The sequence below is a fragment of the Aulostomus chinensis genome, chromosome 12, assembly GCF_037954235.1.
Source record: "Aulostomus chinensis isolate RoL2024-O1b breed Wild chromosome 12, RoL_Achi_v1.0, whole genome shotgun sequence".
Classification (NCBI taxonomy): Eukaryota; Metazoa; Chordata; class Actinopteri; order Syngnathiformes; family Aulostomidae; genus Aulostomus; species Aulostomus chinensis.
In genome coordinates this window covers 19,103,425-19,122,643 of record NC_141331.1, presented here as the reverse complement: position 1 = coordinate 19,122,643, position 19,219 = coordinate 19,103,425, and the positions used below count along the sequence as shown (strand labels likewise).

Genomic DNA, 19,219 nt, shown 5'->3' with positions numbered 1-19,219 from the left:
TCTACACTGCTTAACAATTTCTGTAACTGAAGAAAAATGCCCCTTAAGATGCAGGAATGATGTTTTTATATATTGTTCTGTGTTCTGTTTCATTGAAGTTGACAAATGAGATTAAAACTAGAGATGGGGTATCTCTAGCTGGGAATCGGGAATGTGGTATTCTCTTTATGTATCAGATGTCAGCATGATGGTGCAGATCCACGTACTGATCCAGATTCCATATCTTGATCATAAACCCATCATATCCTAATATTAGACGCATGCCTGATCCATAGTTAAAAATGCTTTTGAGCGCACTCTCATGTAATGAACATGTGTATAGTTTTGCTCTTTGATTAAGATGTGTTTTACTGCTGCCTCATGATATAACTGTAAACATACTGCCCACAACAGCAGTACACGTAATATTTAATAAAAAGAGGTTGGTGTATTTATAAGAATATGAAGAATGAGAACAAGTCTTTATTGCCATTGTAGAATACAAATACTGTGCCACAAGTTTTTTGTGGCCCTGTACAACAATGCAATATAAACAACAGCAGGAAATAAATAAGAGTATGGATAAAAATAAGATGGTAATGTAATGTATATGATTATATAATTTAAGTATAAATATAGGATTGCAACGGTATGTGGAGGATTTAATGGGCATTTTTAGGACATGCATGTATGTCAGTTTATGTAAAATGGTCAACCTACTGAATTTAATATCTTTGATCAGAACGATGGCAAAAAGAAAATCCTATCTGACCAATGTGCCAAACTGAACGACTGCAACTTTGTTAATGGAGCAGGTTGATTTGACTGCAATTAAGAGTTTTTGGCGTTGCTGAGATTTTGCTTCACAGGAAACTTGACTCATCCCCAGAATGGAGGACTGTTCTGTGGCACCTCTGTGGCATACATGACACATCCAATTACCCTAGAATTGTTTCCACTTGTCACTCACCATCTCCTCTTTACTGCAAATTAAAGCCTGTCCACTATTCTGTTCCCACGATTGAAACAATCTGCTTGACTGTTTATCTAGCTTTAAAACAGCATTTAGCACAGACGTAGTCCAACTTTTTATGAACTATTGAAATGAAATTATTCGTCTTTCACAGTTCATGGCCAAGAACGGTGCTCAGGTACTGGTTGTTAAAGCTTAAAGATGCTATTTGTATCTGAAAACCAATGAATTTTCATGACGAACATCAACCAACTCCTCATTTAGTACAGTTTATTGTCTTTCTCCCCTTTTCTCCTAGCCTAGTTCAGGTTAACTCCTGCTGAGTGATGATTGGTAGTGAAGGGAGAGAGAAAATTAACCGTTGCGAGGACAAGTGGTATCTATATGGTATGCTGTGTCTGAATTGACCTGTGGAGGGCAGTGTTGCTCTAAGTATTGATGCTTCACAAAAGTCGGATCTGCAGAGCTGATTGTTTGAAGCACTTTTCTGCATTACAGCATCATAAATCCATGTAAAACAAAATCAAACAGGATTAGTGTTGCTCATTGATTGTCTGGAAGTGTCGCCCAGCTGCAGAAGGTGCATTATTGCAGAGGCCAAGACTAAATGTTGTGATATTGGTTTCAAACAGGCTTTATATGTACTGCTCCTATTTCATTGTACTTTTATAGTTTATGTTGCTTTCATGATTAAGGAAAGTATTTTAATTTGCTTTTCAAACTTTGAATATGTTATGCAGAATCCAAAACAAGTAGGCCAACATCCTGTCCTTTTTATTGTGTTGACTGTAACTTTCAGCAGGTTTGAAGCTGTGGTGTGTGTGTGTGTGTGTGTGTGTGTGTGTGTGTGTGTGTGTGTGTGTGTGTGTGTGTGTGTGTGTGTGTGTGTGTGTGTGTGTGTGTGAGAGAGAGAGAGAGACAGTGTGTGCAGGGGGTCTCTCTTCATGTTCCTTTAGTTTCACAGTGAACAGGTGTGACCTGACCAAACAGTTGCTTGAGGCTACTGAGCAGCACCATGTACCCATCTGGCCTGGCCTGGTTTTATCTGAGCCAAAGCTCCAGTCAACTGCTTTCATCACTCGATCTGTAGGGGTTACAGTAGAGTGACAATCTTCCATAATCCCTGTTGGACCTTTTTGGGAAAATGATACTGATGTGTGTGTTTTTGCTCTTTTCCCCTATCTCTCAGATCAGCTGTTCCATGTGTTGGCCATGCATATGCGTCTGTACAGCATTGATTCAGCCTACAACCCCTGGACTAAGCTGACTCTAATTACGCATAGCAGAGAAGCAGAGTGAGTGCTTCTTCCCTCTTAAATAGCTCTGCTAACATTAGATCCATACATCTGTTCTTACATCCTACATACCCCTCAGTCGCTACTCTCCCTCACATAAACAAAGCACCACTTTGTCCTTTCTCTAAACGCCACCATTTCCTGTCCTCACTCTTAAACGCTTCCATTTCCTACCCCCAACAGATTTTCCCTTCACACAAAGAGGAGCTAAATTCAGAAAAAGGACCATGTGTGGTTTCCATAGCTACCAATAATTGCTACATCTGGCAAATTACTGGGCACTCCACAGAGAGCAAAACAACCCTGTCAAATTCACTTTACTAAGAACAACTGCACCGTTCCAATGGTGTACTAGCACGCCGTCTCTGCTCCCAGCTGCCCATCCAACTCTAACCCAAACCCATACTTAAGAGAATACAAAAAACACAGTCGCTAGCACATGTGTTGTTTTTATCTATCCTCTAAACATACATCAGAACCTGCTATTTTAGCTGCAAATGTTTGGTTGTCAGGTCTCAAACCAACTTGCATCACGATACAAAACAAAATGAGCTTTAACAACCTTCTCCTCCCTATTAGTGTTGTACGACAGCTTTTGCACCTGTTACTATTAAAGTGCTCTCTGAGGGGCCATTTTGGTGTTTAAAAATACTTGAAGGTTTCACGAGAGAGGACCATCACTGCCACCCTCAGGCAGTCAACCCTGAACTAGCCTAGCTAAATAGGACAGGGAGAGATGTTCAACACAGATGCAAATCAGTGCTCTTGCCTTCTTTTTATGAGAGTAATTGAAGAGGATTGTATTAAAATGACACAGTGTAGACTGTACATTGTGGTCTTGACAGGGTTGAAAGCTCCATCCATAAAGGCTTTCCTTCGATGTACTGTGGAATTAACTGGTGAGTGCTTTGGTAATGGAGGGTATTATTCTTTAAGTGCAGTCCCTCTCATTCAAAACCCCAGAGGCCTTTCAAGAGCCAAGTGCTGAGATTAGAACCTCACTTAATTGTCGACAGAACAGAAGACATTAAAATGAAGACTTCACACAATCCAAAAATTAAAAGAAAAATAAGAAAGTTGTCTTTTGATCTATTTGTCAAGTCTATTTAAAACTAGACATGCAACTGCCAGGGATAACCACTGAAAGTTGCTTGCTCATCTTCATATTATTCAACAAGGAAGGAAACATTTTAAGATCCTTTTGCATTTTTGGAGAGCCTTTCCTTTTCTCCTGCCTTCCAAGAGCACTCTACAAAAGTTTCATGGAACGAACAATTGATAATCCCCCCCCCCCCAAAAAAAACAGAGAAAAGAACAGAACACATATCTACCAACCGTACACACAACACAGTCATACCTCTCTAAGGCCTACTCTACTACTCTGAGGCTAATAAGAGTAAATATTTACCACATTGATAATGGATTTAGAGTACTGGTTCATTCGCATGAAGATGTAGTTTATAGTTTAGTTGATAAATACTTTTATTTCTGTCGCTGTAGCGAAAAGACCACACTTGAACTGTGAAAACAATTAAAAGCTCTTCTGCTCTTTTGCAGTGGCTTTGATGAAGAGAGACCTGAGGTACCCATGCTGTTTAGAGATGTCCCATCTCTACTGATCATCTTCGTGCTGACCATGCCACAGCCGCTGCGAAAAGGTACAATTCCTATGGCTGGCTTTTGGTTCTACAAGACAAACCAAGTCAGATTGCTGACAAAGGCCGCTGCCTCGTAAGCATAGATGCTTTCAATGGAGAAGTTAAGCTGTTGAGCAGGAAGTGACTCAAATTATGCCAGTTGAGTCCCTGCCTTCCATGGCAGTGCGGACGCTACATCTTGGTGAGCTATTTTGATGCAAAATGCAGCAAGTCTGCTAAACTACTCAGTTGTACTCCACCCACTACACGACACTATGCTTGACTTCTTGCCTTGTTCATTGGCAACGCCCCCCCCCCCCCCCCCCGTTTGATGTTTCCATTGTGTGCCATGTAACTCCCAAGTAGCAGAGTTTGCAAATGAACATTTTGTATGGTTTTGCTGTTGTTAATCTTTTCAGGTAAGTACATAAAATGAAATCTGACATCCAAGATAATGAACAAAGACCAACCACACGTACGCATCATACCAAACACAATACAATTTTTTAGGTGGAGTCTGTGGGTGTTAGTTCCCAGACTCACGCCTAAGGAGATGAAAGAAAAGAAACGTGTTGAGGCATTAGCATGGACCTCGCCAGTCCCAACTGATGACTGCATTTCTTTGAGTTCCTGCACGTACAATTAGAATATTGTAACATGGAAAAGGTAGATTCATTGAAAAGTGTAGTTTCTGATGTTTGATTGTATTTTAACAATTAAGATAAATGTTAAATGTGCATGAATCATTTGCAGAAAGGGTTGGTTTTTTTTCCTCGATTTTTCTCTAAATTGTGCCTCATTATTTTATGTGCTTCATCCCTGGTCCCGTAATTGAATTAACAAACAAATCAAAAACAAAGAATAATTAATGGAGTGATTGTTTGACAGACGCAGTAACATTTTTTTTTCTTTTTCTGTTCAGCAATTAAATGCATGTGAATGAAGTCATAATGGCTTAATTAACATGCACAAAGCGTAATGAATGGGGGGCCAGAAAACCTCTGTGTCCATTTTTTTTCAAAGAGAAAAAAAGGATGATTGGTCCCAGTCTTTCATATGAGTCCTCTGCGCCTGTTTGCTATGAAGACATGGCATCTATTTGGTGGTGTTGTTTTTTTTTTTTTAAATGTTACCCATAATTATGTGTCATGGTGAACAGAACACTGGAGCTTTCAGCAGTACTGCTGCTGTGGAGGAGAACAAATGGATTTTGCTCTTTTTAGTCATTAAGAATTCAGGCGATATTTTCCACCTGAAACATGAATTATCCTGCACATTGTTGAGCTGAGCTCTCGATGTAGACTGTTTTAACCAATAAAGTACTTAAGTGAATAGCTGGCAGCACTTTTTTAATATGCTAGTCATTGTTTAGTCTTTATAAACTGTAGTCTAATACCTATGTCACCTTCACCTTTGAAGTACTGAATTTGTAAAAAAAAAAAGTTTTCCCACATTTTCCCAAGGCTTTGTTTAAAAGTGTGTGTGTCCCTCTCTTCCTGTAGAACACTTCACCTGTGTGGTGAAAATGCTGTACAACCTGCAGTTCACCCAGGCGCTGTCTGCACTCTCCACCATGTTCAGCCCGGAGGAGAGGCAGGCCTGGAGCACGTCTGGAGCGCTCAAAAAGGTGACCGTTAACATTGAAGGAGTAATGAAAGTTTCAGCCTTACCTGTGCTTTAAATATCCACACGCCCCCTTCTTGTTGAACCAGGTGATTGTTCCCAAGAACCAGCCCCTAACCACACTAAATCATTGTTAGACCGGGTATTGAGATGAATTAAGCCCCTTCCGATTTCATTTAAATGGTTTCCACAGCAGACTGTATCGATCTTCATTATCTGTAAAGGTGTGACTGCTGGAGAGTGTTGCATTAATTGGCTATTTGTCTTCAGTCTATTAAATCTGAATTAGGGAGTGGCTGGCTTGAATGTCAAAAGATAAATAGCTGAAAGCCTCCCCTGTAGCGTGGTTCTGTCAATAATGGAGGTGTGCACAAATGTCCTCCTACTACACAATCATGAACAGTAGAGCTGGTTGTAAAGCCTCAGTAGCAACTGCATCCATGTTGGGTGAAATGAATTTGGTTATTCATGGTATTAAAACCTACTATCCTGTGGTATTTTTTAAGATGCCTCAAACCATTGCAACCCTTCTGCACTGCTGTTGTAATTAAAACTGAAGTTGTTGGGGGGGGGGGATGCATTCTGAACAAAGATCAGAGTATAGAGGAAGGAAAACTATTGGACTTGAAATTCCTGCACTATAAATCTATGACAAAGGACAGCAGACGAGATAAGACCGCTGTTTTATATTCTACCACCTTCAGCTTGATAAATGCTCGCAGCCTTTCCTCTATATAACATCCTCGCCAAAGCAGTTGAATTTTTATCAGAACACACAGTCAGTAATGTCTCTACTGCTTATCAGATGTTATATTGTATGGAAAGAATTATTGTCCGCTGCCTCTTCTGCATAAGTCATTATATTTCCCTGTGTAGCCTCCTGGCCTCCCCTGTGTATGAGACCAAGAAGATGTGCGGGTGAAGTACTCTGAAGTGATAGTCATGGATGTAAAAACTGAATATAGATTGCTATTGTGGGTGTGAAAATGTGACATTTTAGTTTTTGTTTTTGTTTATAAAAGCCTAGAGGTTGTTGTGCAAGGTGGTCCATCATTAAAATAGGCAGCATTGGAGGAAAACGTCGGAATAAATGAGTGTAGAAAGTTAATAAATGCCACTTCTTCCTGACAGGATCTGTGAATGATTTGGTAGGTTTGTTAAAGGACAGAGTCATGTTTCAATCTCCAGACCTCAACCCAACTGAACACTCCCTGGGAGCGGCCTATATTTTCAGTGGCAGACAAAGATCAGCAAGAGCGCAGGGACGGTGATGCCTGAAGTCATGATGATAAAATAAACCAGCAATTTAATGATTAAAAAACTAGTTGTTTCTTCGATTTTGTCACTCGTGCCAACAAAAACACCTTTGAATATTTGACCAGAAACAATCCGCTGAATCAGTTTTCACCTGTTGTTGAAACTGGTGTGAAGCAAGCTATCAAAATGGTTCCAGCTGATTTTAGCTACAGGTCAAATTAATGTGACGCAGCTCTCAGCATTCTTAAGTGTTATTTCACAATTGCATGTATAACAATCCATATATAATGGTAATAGCTTTGGTGTCTGCTCCATTAAAAGGGGCTTGAGTTCCTCCCTGAAAGATGCGCAACCTCTGTATTTAAGATGGGACATAGAAGAACGCTTGGGAGGGACTCTAACCATGTGAGGAGGTTTTATCGCTGGCTAAAAATACATTGAACTGAATTCAAAAGCAACCTTATGCCAAATGTAATTTTGACGTATAGAGAAGAGATTCGGCAAGTGAATGAGAATGAGAAAATTTTTCATGTATGGCTGACAATGTTAACTTTTTGATTTTCTGGCACAGAACGCTGCAAACGCAGAGAAGTCTTTTGAGGCGCTGCTCAGTCACATTATCAGTGAACTCTCCAGGGACCAGACTTTCTACAAGGTCAACACAGAAGACACATCAATGGTTAGTCTCTAAAAATCACCATTTAGCCCTCTGGAATACAACTGCAGGCGAGATGGTGCTGTCGCTAGCCTGCCTTTTCTGTTCTGCTCTTTAATTTTCCCTGAAGAAAGAATTGGCTGCTCTCCTGAGACTGTGGCCTAATGTCTCTAATCATCTCCAGGGGAGATATACATCACAATATTATCAGCAAGCTGGTGGCTGGTTATTGATCAAGTGTTGCTGTTGTCTCCCCCTCCAGCTGAGCTCCAGTGTGTGGTCCCCGCAGTCTATCGAGTTCAGCCTCCAGCAGTTCTGCCTGCCCTTCCTTCGTCTCTCCTGCCTTCTGCAGCATCACCTCTACGGAGACAACCTCACCGGATGCTCGGTACGTTTTATCACCAATGTCATCCTGTCTCTTTAAACCGCCGTAACCTTGCAGCAACACATAAGATCTGTAGATCTGCTCATCTTACTTACATTATTTTTTTTCGAGGAAGTCTCGTCCAGCAGGATTGATTTGTTACTCTACCTCATCTGACATCTTACAAATCACAGGCGTGAGTGAAAACACCAGTTGTTTTCTCCTTCTCAGGAGGGGGAGGAGTTCTCGTCCTTGGCTGCGTGTTTGGGGCTCCTACCCTCGACCTCTCTAGCTTCCAACAGTGTGCACAGTGCCTCATGTCTGGAGTGGGTGGTCAGCGCCTTCGACTTGGTCACTCAGTGGTGTGCTGAGGTCAAAGATCTCTCTCAGATGCCAGCTGAACAATCATTGGTATGTGTGTGAGTAGCAGTTGACAGAATATACATAATCCTTGAAAAAAATAAAAGGGAATGTGAGGGTTTTTTTTTTTTCTTTAAATACATTCTTGAATTATTACAGTCTTCCTGCTGCAGAGAGAAGAAAGCCAAGACCCCCAGCATAGAACATCAGCCATAAATGTAGAATTTATGTTTTGTTCTGCTCAGTCATTGTCCAGTTGGCTCCTGGCTGCAAATATTTGACATTATTGGAAAAAATTTCAAAACTACCGCAATATGATGCTATCAATCCAGAATGTTCTCTTGAAATGCAGCCTGTGTGTGTATTTGCAAAGAGGAAAGCATTAAAATACATAGAACAAATAAAATACAGAGCACTTCCGTAAAACCTTTTGTCATGATTCTGTAATATTGCCTTAATAACGGCATCAGTGAAATTCCTCACGGTTGAGGCTTAGAAAATATAAAAAAAACAAAACAAAGAAAAAACATGAATGGATAACAGTTTAAGCTGTGAGGGTTTTTCTGAGGCCTCACGGTCCAAAAGACAAACAGAAAATTTCTTATATTGATGTAACAGCTCATTTCTATTCACAAGGCCATAGATAAATATAGTGGTTCTGCCTCTGTAAACAAACACAGTTCCTCAGTGGAAGACAGTAAATGTGTTTAACGCAGCAAAGATCAGCGTCACAGTTAAATGAAAATTGACTTTGAGTAAGGTTTCCTTTTCAGGAAAGTTTTCTAAACTCAGCAGTGAAATGTACAAACCTGTTTGTAACGAGTACTGCAAACCTCAACCTTGTTCACACTCGGGCTGTCAAGGAGAAGAGTCCTAGTTTGCCAAATTTTGATTGGACAGCTGGTCTCACACAAACACACACACTCACACACACACACACACACACACACACAAAATATCAACATCCACCACAGGTGCAGCCCAGAAATGCTTTAAGGTGTTGATGATTTTCCTCTTGTGAATACTGGGTGTGATTCTAAGCGCTTTCTCTTGAGACTAATGACACTTGTGTTGCAGTCGATCATCTGTCCGTGTTCTCCCCAGTGACCAGCGGGGCAGAGAGCCATGGAGCTGCCCCGTCAGTTATCAGTGTGCTTGACAGACAGAGAGCTGCACCGATCAATGTGCTGCAACTCTACAATGAAATAACATTGCACCCATTTTAGATAATGAAGTAGACCAAACCAGAATATAAATATGTGGCAATTAATGCTGATGATGCTTTGGCGGGCTGCCACAAACAAATCAAAGATCGGGAAAAACTGCAAAATGTTAAGTCTGCCTCATTAACACCTGGCTTGTCATGTTGGTGCACTTGGAAGATTAACACTAAAAAGCTGATTATTATAATGGTTTTTCTATTGTTCTGGAACGTGGACAACACCGTGTAAACAGTGGCTTTTACTAACAGTTCACGACTCCCTACTCACTATTGACAGATTTGGGTGTAGAGTACTATCATGTTTACCAACTGTACAAAATATACAGTTGTTCTGTCTGTCAGTGCAGTGCATGATGGGATATTGTAGCTGGATACTGTACTATCATTACGCATTTGAACAGCACTTCAAGATGGTGAGCTCACAACAGATCTGAGAGTAGAATGAGTCGTGAATGAAGCTGTGATATTCTTTTGCTGCCCTGTAAATTAAAACAATGTTGACCCCTTAAAATAAGGCTGTTACTACTACTACTACTACTAATACTACTACTACTACTACTACTAATACTAATACTACAGGTCATTGAATTAATTAGACACACATTCAAACACCTGATACACATCAACAATTTGATGAGTCTGGAGCAGCTCTCAGTGAGGCTCACTGGTCATGCAGTAGTTTGGGTGGCTATAGTGAAAGTAACTGTCCATGTGTCTCATGTCTTTGTAATTCCGTACTGCAGTAGTCTTGAATGCTGTAAATTTATTATAAGTACATCAGGGACAAAAACAACAACAACACAAAGTCGAGATTTTGTCAGCAGCGGCTGAGAACAAAAAAAAAATCAAATTCAAGAAAAACAAGGAAGCCCAGTTTCTGTTATTTTGCCAGACCTTTGGATGTAATCTTTGTGTGGAATTCTCAGGTGTCTAGTTGACCTGATGGGTCCTTCAGTCAGCAGTGGAGGGATGGAGAAAGCGCTTCATGATATTGATGGCAGCATTTACAGAAATGGTCAATTGAATTCATTCTCACCTCTCCACTTGTCTTCCCTGAAGACCTTGCTTGTCCAGGATCCGCAGTGGGCAGCCCCCCGCCTCCTCCAGCTCCCCGACAACTACAACATCATCTTCCAGTACTACCACAGGAAGGCCTGCACTGCCTGCAAAAAGGTGCCAAAAGACCCTGCACTCTGCCTCGTTTGCGGCGCCTTCGTCTGTCTCAAAGGGGTGTGCTGCAAACAGCAGGGTATCTGTGAATGTGTCTTGGTAAGTTTTTTTAAGTTTTCTCTTTGTCTCCCAGAAATAAGTTCCTAACCTTCACGAGCTGGTCGGCACCTGAAGTACTGTGTTGGATTATAAATGCATCTCCGATACCATTTAGCAATAAATGGTGTTTTCCCCCACGAAACACACTTCAGCTGCGTTATCCGTGATCAGTGTTTGCTTGGCGTCTGTGTCACTTCCCTCTCGTAGCACTCCCAACATTGTGGTGCAGCTACAGGCATCTTCCTCCTGATCAACGCCTCAGTCATCATCATCATCCGTGGGCATCGCTTCTGTCTCTGGGGTTCTGTTTACCTTGACGCCCATGGAGAGGAGGACCGCGATTTACGGTATGACCCGCTTAGAAAAACCGTTTGATGAAGTGAATCCTCCTGTGTGTCTCTGACTGCAGCAAGAAGAATATGTGTGTAGCATAGACAGTCATTCTTCTAAAAACAAAAACAAAAAATGTTGCTGTTGTGAGAAAAATAAAAACCACCAACAACCCAGATTTCACCCTTGTTTCCCTCCTTCTGCTTTCCCTTCAGCCGTGGCAAGCCTCTCTTCTTATGTGAGGAGAGATATCGAGTGCTGGAGCAACAGTGGGTTTCACACACCTTTGATCACATCAATAAGCGTTGGGGGCCTCACTATAATGGACTCTAAGATCTTCCAAAGTCCACTAAAAACTGCAACCCCTCCCTTTTTTTTTCTCGGCTAATGTGTCTGCCTCAGTCAGAATATCTGGGAACTCTTGTGTGACCAACACAAACATCCAGTGAGGGTATCGATGCCGTAGCCTTGGTTTATGTGAAGTTTGGTGTACAATCATACCTACAAGATTAACACGTGTGCGTTTAAGTGATTTCTCGTGTGGTTTTTCGACATGCAATTCGGAAAGGTCAAAGTGGGGGTGAGGGGGGTAAAAAAAGAAAAAGAACGAAAAAGCAAAAGAAAAAAAAAGCACACCTTTCCCAAAAATCAAATTGGTTTTGAGTGGGCTTTTGAAGGCTGTCATATTTATTTGAATAAAAAAATAAAAGGAATAAATATATCAAGTGCTGAATTATTCCTGCAAAGTTTGATTAGTTTTTGCACCATTTATGATGTTGATGCATATCCCTTTTATTTATGGAAATGTGCTCTGCTGTGCTGGCATGAGTTTCAAGCTGGTAAGAGTGAGTGTGGCGATGTTACTGCAATGTGCACTCATTGTCTGCTGATATGTGACGGTAGGCAGGACAAACCCACCCATCAACACACCAGAGGTTTTTTGTTTTTGTTTTTTTGCAAACAAGCATAAAAGACTTTATGGGTCTAGTTGCAATCCATCCTCAGGAATCATTTTTTTTGTTGTTTTTTGCTGTTTAAAACACGTTTTAGATATTTAAATAAATGCTGCTGATCATTAAGTAATTTTAACTTTTGTGAAGATTTTTTTGTTTTGTTTTTGTTTCTTTTCTAAGGTTGTGCATTGAGGTTGCGGTAGATCGCTTGGGAGTGTTGGCTCACTTTGATTTTTAAGGAGGTATGCGGTCGCCTCGTAACGCTCGCCACAGGTGTCGTCCTGCCCTGTCTGCGCCTTGTTTCTGGTTGGTTCTGACAACAAAGACAGTTGCAGCCTGTCAGTGAAGATGAACCAGGTAGTGCTCTGCAAATTAAAAAAAAGAAAAAAGAAGAAAAAAATTCAATGAATAAACTCAAATATAAATGTGTTGCATTTTAGAGGAATTTAGGTAGTAATTTATTCTCTCAAGATCAGAAAGTCAATAAAATGTCGTCATTCTGTGCTGCCAGACAGCAGCGTTTCCCTTAATGCCTCAAACTGTGGAGTCATTCACAACGACACTACATTCATCACAACCCCTCATTCACGCACCCTCTAGCTGTGGTTCGTAGTCGCATTCCATCATGACACGACGAACAGACTTGAGTATCCGTTTTACACTGTGCATGACATCCTCGGAGCCACTATTATTTAAGTTTCTTAGCGACTTCATTTTCTAATTATCATCATCTTTTTTTTTTCTTTTTTTTTTCTGGAAGAGAGCAAATTATCCAGTCGTGCCTGCAAGATGTTTTTTTTGAGTGCTCAACAGCGGAGATCCGCTGGTGTCCGGCCTGCGCCCGCCGGGCCGCGCCGCACCGCGCCGCATCAAGGAGTCTTGCAGTTGACCACTAAAAGAACTTGTTGAGTTCATGCATGCTGCTTTTCTGTTAACCGGGTTTCTCCTTTCTCTTTGAATTTACAGTACCCACTTTGTAAATGACCGCAAAAAAACAAATAGCCAATGAGTAATGGGTGTAAATTGTAACTGAAAGCTCTTGTGTGTTCTCCTGTATGAATGAAGTGAGAATACAGTACATTACTGTAGGTGCTGACTCAAACTTTCTGATTTTGGCCAGAAAGTATGACTTGGACATTCAATGCAAAATGTAACATATGTGAATAAAATATAAGCACACTGATCGGTGTCTTTTCTTTGTTTTCATTTCTTGCCGTGCATTCTTTGTTTACTGTGTAAAGACTAAATGGCCTCATAACAGCGACGGTGATCTGTCCTTGTAAATCCTCCACGTTTGACGCAGTTTTTATACACGTCTCCTGTCTACAGGTGTGTTGACTATTAGATATACTTTTCCATCACTAATTTGCTTTCCAACATATTCATGATGTTATATTTTGACTTATGACCAATTTGACTGCGTAGTTTTGAATTATGACATCAGTTTTTATTTGGGGGGGGGGGAATCCTTATTTTGGGTTTTTTTGTGTTTTGTTTTTAAAGTCCAATCTTATTTACCCAAATGTATGAAAGTAGACCAATCTGTATTTTAGTTGGATTCAAAAGCATGCCTGACACCAAAGTAAGTCATGATCAGAAGGTAAAAAAAAAAAAAAAACAATTACCAGAAGTAATAATTATGATTTAAAAAAGACTCTAAATCAAAATAAGATTGTGTGAAGTGAGGTTCATTTAGAAACGTCATGGTTTAAAAGTTGTGTTTCACTGCTGCTATACCTCTAATTGCTTTTCTGTATGAAAAAATAAGTTATTAATTAAATGTGCCTATGTTTTTATTTTTGTGTTTGTCTCTACAAGGGATGTATATTTTTTTTGGGATACACACTTCTCCTGCTCCGGATCCCAATGGGACTCTGATTAAATGCGATAAATATTGTAATTATGATTTAAAAAGCATAATTGTGAGCTACATCTTTCTCGTAATTGTGACTGGTGATTACAAAGTTCTACTAGAATATTTTTATGATCAAATCGTCAAGATGTATTATGAAATAACTTGTGTATTATTCTCCATATCTATGGAATCACTAATAGAGTCGTCCGTCCCAGTACTCCGAGTTACTGCAACCACGCCGTGTGACCAGTATTCGCAGGATAATGGGGTCAGACCTCCATAAACAAGAGAGGCCCTGTGAGTAGTGACCGTTGGCTGCACAAAGCCTCTGTTTTCTGCGTGTTAGGCCTGGAGGGAGGGTGGGGGGGTAACCGGACGAGTGGAGGAACGTGATCCGGGTAAACCCGCTCAAGATTTAGCACCACTTTGATGCTGAGAGATGTTGCTGTTCCAGGCGCTGCTCCAACAAACATCCCTGGATGTCTCCTCGGTTACATCCCGTTCAGGTGGGTGAACTAGCACTGTGACGTCAAATGGGTAGAAGAGGAACTTCCTGTCTGCGGGACAACAAGCTCAGGTGTCTGTTAATGTCAATAATTCAAGTCCTTCACTGAGTAAACAAGCAAATCAAGTCGGACATGTTGCTATGGACGGTAAGATAATTAAAGCCCGTACAAACAAGTTTGTGTACATACGGAGATGGAGCTCAGCATGTGAGGCAACCTCTCCTGTGTTACAGATGGAAAAGATGCAAAGAGGGAGGCAGCCAAGTCCAGGTAGGACCCCTGTTTCCTCTGCTGGCTCGGCCACTGCGCCACACAGTTTCATATTAGGACACAAAAAAAAACAAGCTGCTTTAGCACCACACCAACAAAACACTATGAAAGTTAATTTAGAAGTAGTGTATAAACATTCTCAGCAGTGTCGGGGCGCACCAATGTGTTAATATCGCTGATTTTGACATCATGTAACGAAGTAAGACAGGGATTTCTGGCAGGAGATCATGAATCAATAGAATATCCCACTTGCCATGTTCACCCTACCTGCTGTACGTCACTGTGGAGGTGTAGCTGCTGATGTGCGGTTTGGTGTTGTGAGTTGGTGGCAAGATACTGCCTCCCATCAAAGCTGCAGTGTTGGTGTCCTCAAAACTATACAAATGGAAATCAGTGGAAAGGAATGCAGATAATTCTGAGGACTTTCCCAGATCGCAGTGACTGCGTCCCACAACTGTTCTCAGATCAGTTCATATTTGGCCTTGAATTGCAGAGGAGACCTACAGTAAGATTGATTGCGGCAATGGCTTTTTTGAGATGGATAAAAAGCTTTAAAATTCACATGTGTGACATGAACTGATGTCACTGATGATCGGGAAAATGTAAAGTATCTTCAGCTTGTGTGAACTCGCAGACTGAAGGAACCGGACGTACAACAACTCTTATTCAACTGTAATTGTGAATCCTGACTGTCACGAGAGACCCTCGCCTTATTTCCCAAACTCTTGGACCCCAGACTTCAAAGTCTGCACCGTAGAAACGTCAATCAGATGAATGATGTCACGTGAGAGACGTCCGGCGTTGACAGTGAGATGCAGTACGTTCACACAGCGCGCTCCTAGACGGTTCGTTCTCATCCGTTCACAGTTGGGAGGATAAACCAGTAATGAGCGTCTTTCTGGTCCCAGGTCAATGTAGTGAGAAGTGCAGGGAAAACAAACACGTCGCGTTGATTCAGTGACCTACACTCTGAGTCATCACTGCACCTGGAAGTGAGCGAGCTGCAGACTGAACGCAGAGCTTTGTGATGAGCTTCTCCCTGAAGAGCTGTGCGCGTCGACACGGAGGTGCAGTTCAGAACGCTGTCAGTGACGCTCCAATCAGATACACGCCATTCTAAGAACGTGATCGAGGCTGCACGAAATCAGTCGGCGTAACCTTGAAGTGCGTCAGTCACGTAAAGAGAGGAGGAGCGACGCGGCAGCTCGAGTCGCTGCTGTGACGCTTTTGATGAAATGACAGAGATTAATCTCTGACTGCGATTTGTGATTGATTGCCTTGATTATCATGTTTTTTTTTCCTTAATCAGCTTTTGTGTACACAAATTTAACCCTTTATTATATTATGAATCATTCATGTGCACTGCTGAGGAAAGTGTTGCCATCCAGGATGACAACAAGGGCAGGGTGCTGTGGGCCTGACTCGTGGCTACCGGAGGTTTACTGCAAAGCCTCTTCACATCCCCTTAAAAGGGATTATAGTTCAGAGGGTTTTCTCTCTCTCTCTCTCTCTCTCTCTCTCTCTCTCTCTCTCTCTCTCTCTCTCTCTCTCTCTCTCTCTCTCTCTCTCTCTCTCTCTCTGCAGTCGTAGCGAAGGGTTTACAAAGTGGAGCTCCTGCAAGGCTTTTGCAGAGAGGCGTTTGATGGAAGCAGAAAATTAGATTACTCACTTTTACTTTTGCAGTGTTTGTGGTGACAAAGAGAGTCCCTGTGCTGCAGCTGGTCACATCATGTGCAGCGGTAAGCACCTCCAGCCGTTGCCGATGCTGAGAGTTATGGTGCAAAAAAAAAAAAAAGGGAAACATAAGGAAAATCTGGAGGGATTCTGATGTGTGTTGGGGCTTTTTCTTTATTGAAGATCAACACTGACCACCATTTTGAACACCAGCTAGGGTGTTTATCTCCGGGTGTCCCCTTACAGGATGGTAACCTTAGCACGACCACGTGGGCGCAGTGGGCTCCCTTTCTGAAGCTGCTGCTCTTTTTAAAAGACGACTGTTTGTTTGGAGCTTCTTAGTCAGGAACCCTACAATGGAAGAAAAGTCTCTAACAAAAAGCCAAAATTTGACACGGTCAGTGAAATAAATCCATGCGGGGTGACTTCTTGAGGGAAAGATTAAATAGATTAACAAGGAGATTAAGAGAAAGTAAGCAATCATCGCCCTTTTTCTTACATCCTGTCAATCATCATGCGACATCATCAGTGGGCCATGCGTTACATGCAAGACTTTTATGCGTAGAATCTGTGTTTATGCGACAATACATGCCCTTCTTGTTGCAGTCTTGCATAACTCTGTCCAGCTGATGTCTTCCTCTTTCTTGATGAGAACTCCGAGCAGCAATCACGTCCTGCTCCTTTTTTTCTTTTCTTTTTTTTTACTTCAAATGTTTATGCACCATTTTTCTTTCAAGGGCAAAACAACAACAAAAAAGGGGCAAAAAATACAGAGTGAAAGAGAAAAATGAACGAGTGAATAATTCGAACATAATAATAAGAGGAATTCCAGTCGTAATGGGCCCCAAAAATGTCATATATTTAAAAAAAAAAGAAAAAAGAAAAAAAGATTTGTAACATTTTTATACTTCTGACCTGAAATCAAATTTCATGTCATTTTTGTTGTTTATTGATTTGGGGGAAAAAAATGAAAAAAGTCATCAACAGAAGGGTTTTAAAGACATGTGAATTAACAAAAAGGGCAAAGGTGTGAGCTGTTTTTTTCCGCTATGCTTTTGGTGGATTTTGAAAATTCTATCGTCATTTTTCAGAAAAACTTCAGTTTTTCGGAGGTTATTTACAAAAAATGTCATCAGTTTTCCCGAGGCGTTTAAATGAGTCAAACATAAATGTGAAAAAGGTAGAAAACGCATTCGCCTACATGATCAAAAATCTCACTTTTGGCTCCTTTCTCTCTTTTTTTCGTAGATACGTATGTTGTCAATTGAAACCACCTCAACCTGAGATGAAACAGGTTCATTTGTATTTTTAGATGTCTTCTAACCTTCACCGAATCACAAATGTGATAAATCAGCAGTGTCTGAAAAGACGGTGACATTATTTACATCGAGGGAGACGGACGGGAATCATGTCACCTGGCAACTGGCGACTACCATCAACTTCCTGGTAACCTGCGTGCAACCCGAGAGGCGTCATATCAGCTCCCATTATGAGTGTACATCTGCCACTTGAATATTTAACACAGCTGCAGATCAGGTAGCAGATTACTGGTGAATAATTGATTCTTATAGATTAGCATGAATTAGTCTGCAGCATTTTGTTGAGAGACTCTGACGGTGGCAGGTATGTATGAAAGACCTTCCTGATGTTCTTTTATATGAGGAGTAGAACGACAGGAGTGACCTGAGTGATTTGAGAGGCAAATGTTTTTGGAAGCTGATGATGGCAAACTACAACAACGCATTGTGATACGGTTGTAAATTAACTGACATCGGCCACTGAAATTAGACTGAAACCCATGTTTACTAACTGATGTAAGGGCAGTATTTGATACAGCTGGGCATTAGGGACAAAAAGAGCAACGTGAGCTGTCTGTTACGAGATAGCGACGGCGCAGTGGTGACAGTCAAGCAGTGTGTTGATGCAGAGCAGGTTACAGACATGATACGACACCCGGTGACACTTACAAAGTATAGGTAAACTTCTGTCTGATTAAAAGTCAAACATGATGGGTGAACTTCAGAACATGACGATTATTAAATAGAAGATAAAGCCAGATTTGTAGCTAAGGGATTTTGTTGTCGTAGCAATGCTTATTTAAATTGTATACGTACATGTGAAGGTGCAGTAGCCCGCTGCTGTGGCGCCTCGTGAAGGACACGGTGAAGGATATCTGTCGGATCTCTTGCTGTTGCTGAGCTGTTGCCGTTTCCTATCTGAACTTCTCTGCAGAGTAGCGCTCTATTTGTCTACAGGATGTCATTGCTCAAACTTGCACGCACAACAATTCATAAATCTGTCCTCACGTGCGAGTGGCCACAGCTCCGGAGGGTTAATCATCATTCACATCAATCTGCTGATCTCCTCTCCTTCCCTCACTCAGGGTCACACATGGTGCGTAACACGTTTATGACAAGTGTGGAAGCAGTCGTGAGGTACACCAACATTCCTCTCCATCGTTCCCCTGAGGAATGTGTCAGTTTACCAGAGCAGGATGCATGTATCCCAACATGGCTCTATCATTTCCTAATCCATCATGTCACTTCTGGTGGCATCTGACCCTTCATGCTGGTTATCCATGCTGTATCGTAGTACTTAGCAACAGTTTCTACGTCAGCCAACTACCACACTATTAGTTTTTCCTGCCTGATTGTCCTGAACTCCATTTCTAGTGTGACATGAATCATTTCTGACTTAAAGGTCAGCTTTCATCTTACGTTGATATCCTTCCTTCATCCTTTAATTCCTTCATCCCTCTATCATTCAGGATCCCTGATCAATGGCCGACTCCCCTCATCACTGTCATCCCTGGATTGTTGTTGTTGCTTTAGACAGTTTTTTTTGGGGGGGTCCACTTTGCCTTTCTATTATTATTTCTACTATTATTATTTTTATAGTGGGCTTTTCTGTTCATACACGCCTCTGCCTCTCCATCCCCTTGGTGTTAATATGATATGGCAGTCACAGCTCGAGAGGATTCCTGTGAATGTACCGCAA

At 41.4% G+C, this 19,219-nt stretch overlaps 2 protein-coding genes across 4 annotated transcripts in view; both read left to right on the top strand.

Moving 5' to 3' along the window:
* The window catches only part of ubr3 (ubiquitin protein ligase E3 component n-recognin 3), a 45,278-nt gene extending 31,969 nt beyond the window's left edge, over window positions 1-13,309 (top strand). The window contains exons 31-39 of the mRNA XM_086220695.1: window positions 2,142-2,247; window positions 3,805-3,905; window positions 5,387-5,511; window positions 7,336-7,443; window positions 7,682-7,807; window positions 8,015-8,194; window positions 10,425-10,634; window positions 10,842-10,981; window positions 11,180-13,309. Of these exons, the coding sequence (XP_086076821.1) occupies window positions 2,142-2,247; window positions 3,805-3,905; window positions 5,387-5,511; window positions 7,336-7,443; window positions 7,682-7,807; window positions 8,015-8,194; window positions 10,425-10,634; window positions 10,842-10,981; window positions 11,180-11,297 (1,214 nt within the window). The 3' untranslated portion in view covers window positions 11,298-13,309. The remainder of the gene's footprint in view (window positions 1-2,141; window positions 2,248-3,804; window positions 3,906-5,386; window positions 5,512-7,335; window positions 7,444-7,681; window positions 7,808-8,014; window positions 8,195-10,424; window positions 10,635-10,841; window positions 10,982-11,179) is intronic.
* Window positions 13,310-14,240: 931 nt separating this feature from the next.
* myo3b (myosin IIIB) overlaps window positions 14,241-19,219 on the top strand; it is a 69,310-nt gene continuing 64,331 nt past the window's right edge. For all 3 annotated transcript variants that reach the window (XM_086220693.1, XM_086220692.1, XM_086220690.1), the window contains exons 1-2: window positions 14,241-14,425; window positions 14,512-14,548. In XM_086220693.1, the coding sequence (XP_086076819.1) occupies window positions 14,419-14,425; window positions 14,512-14,548 (44 nt within the window). In that variant the 5' untranslated portion in view covers window positions 14,241-14,418. The remainder of the gene's footprint in view (window positions 14,426-14,511; window positions 14,549-19,219) is intronic.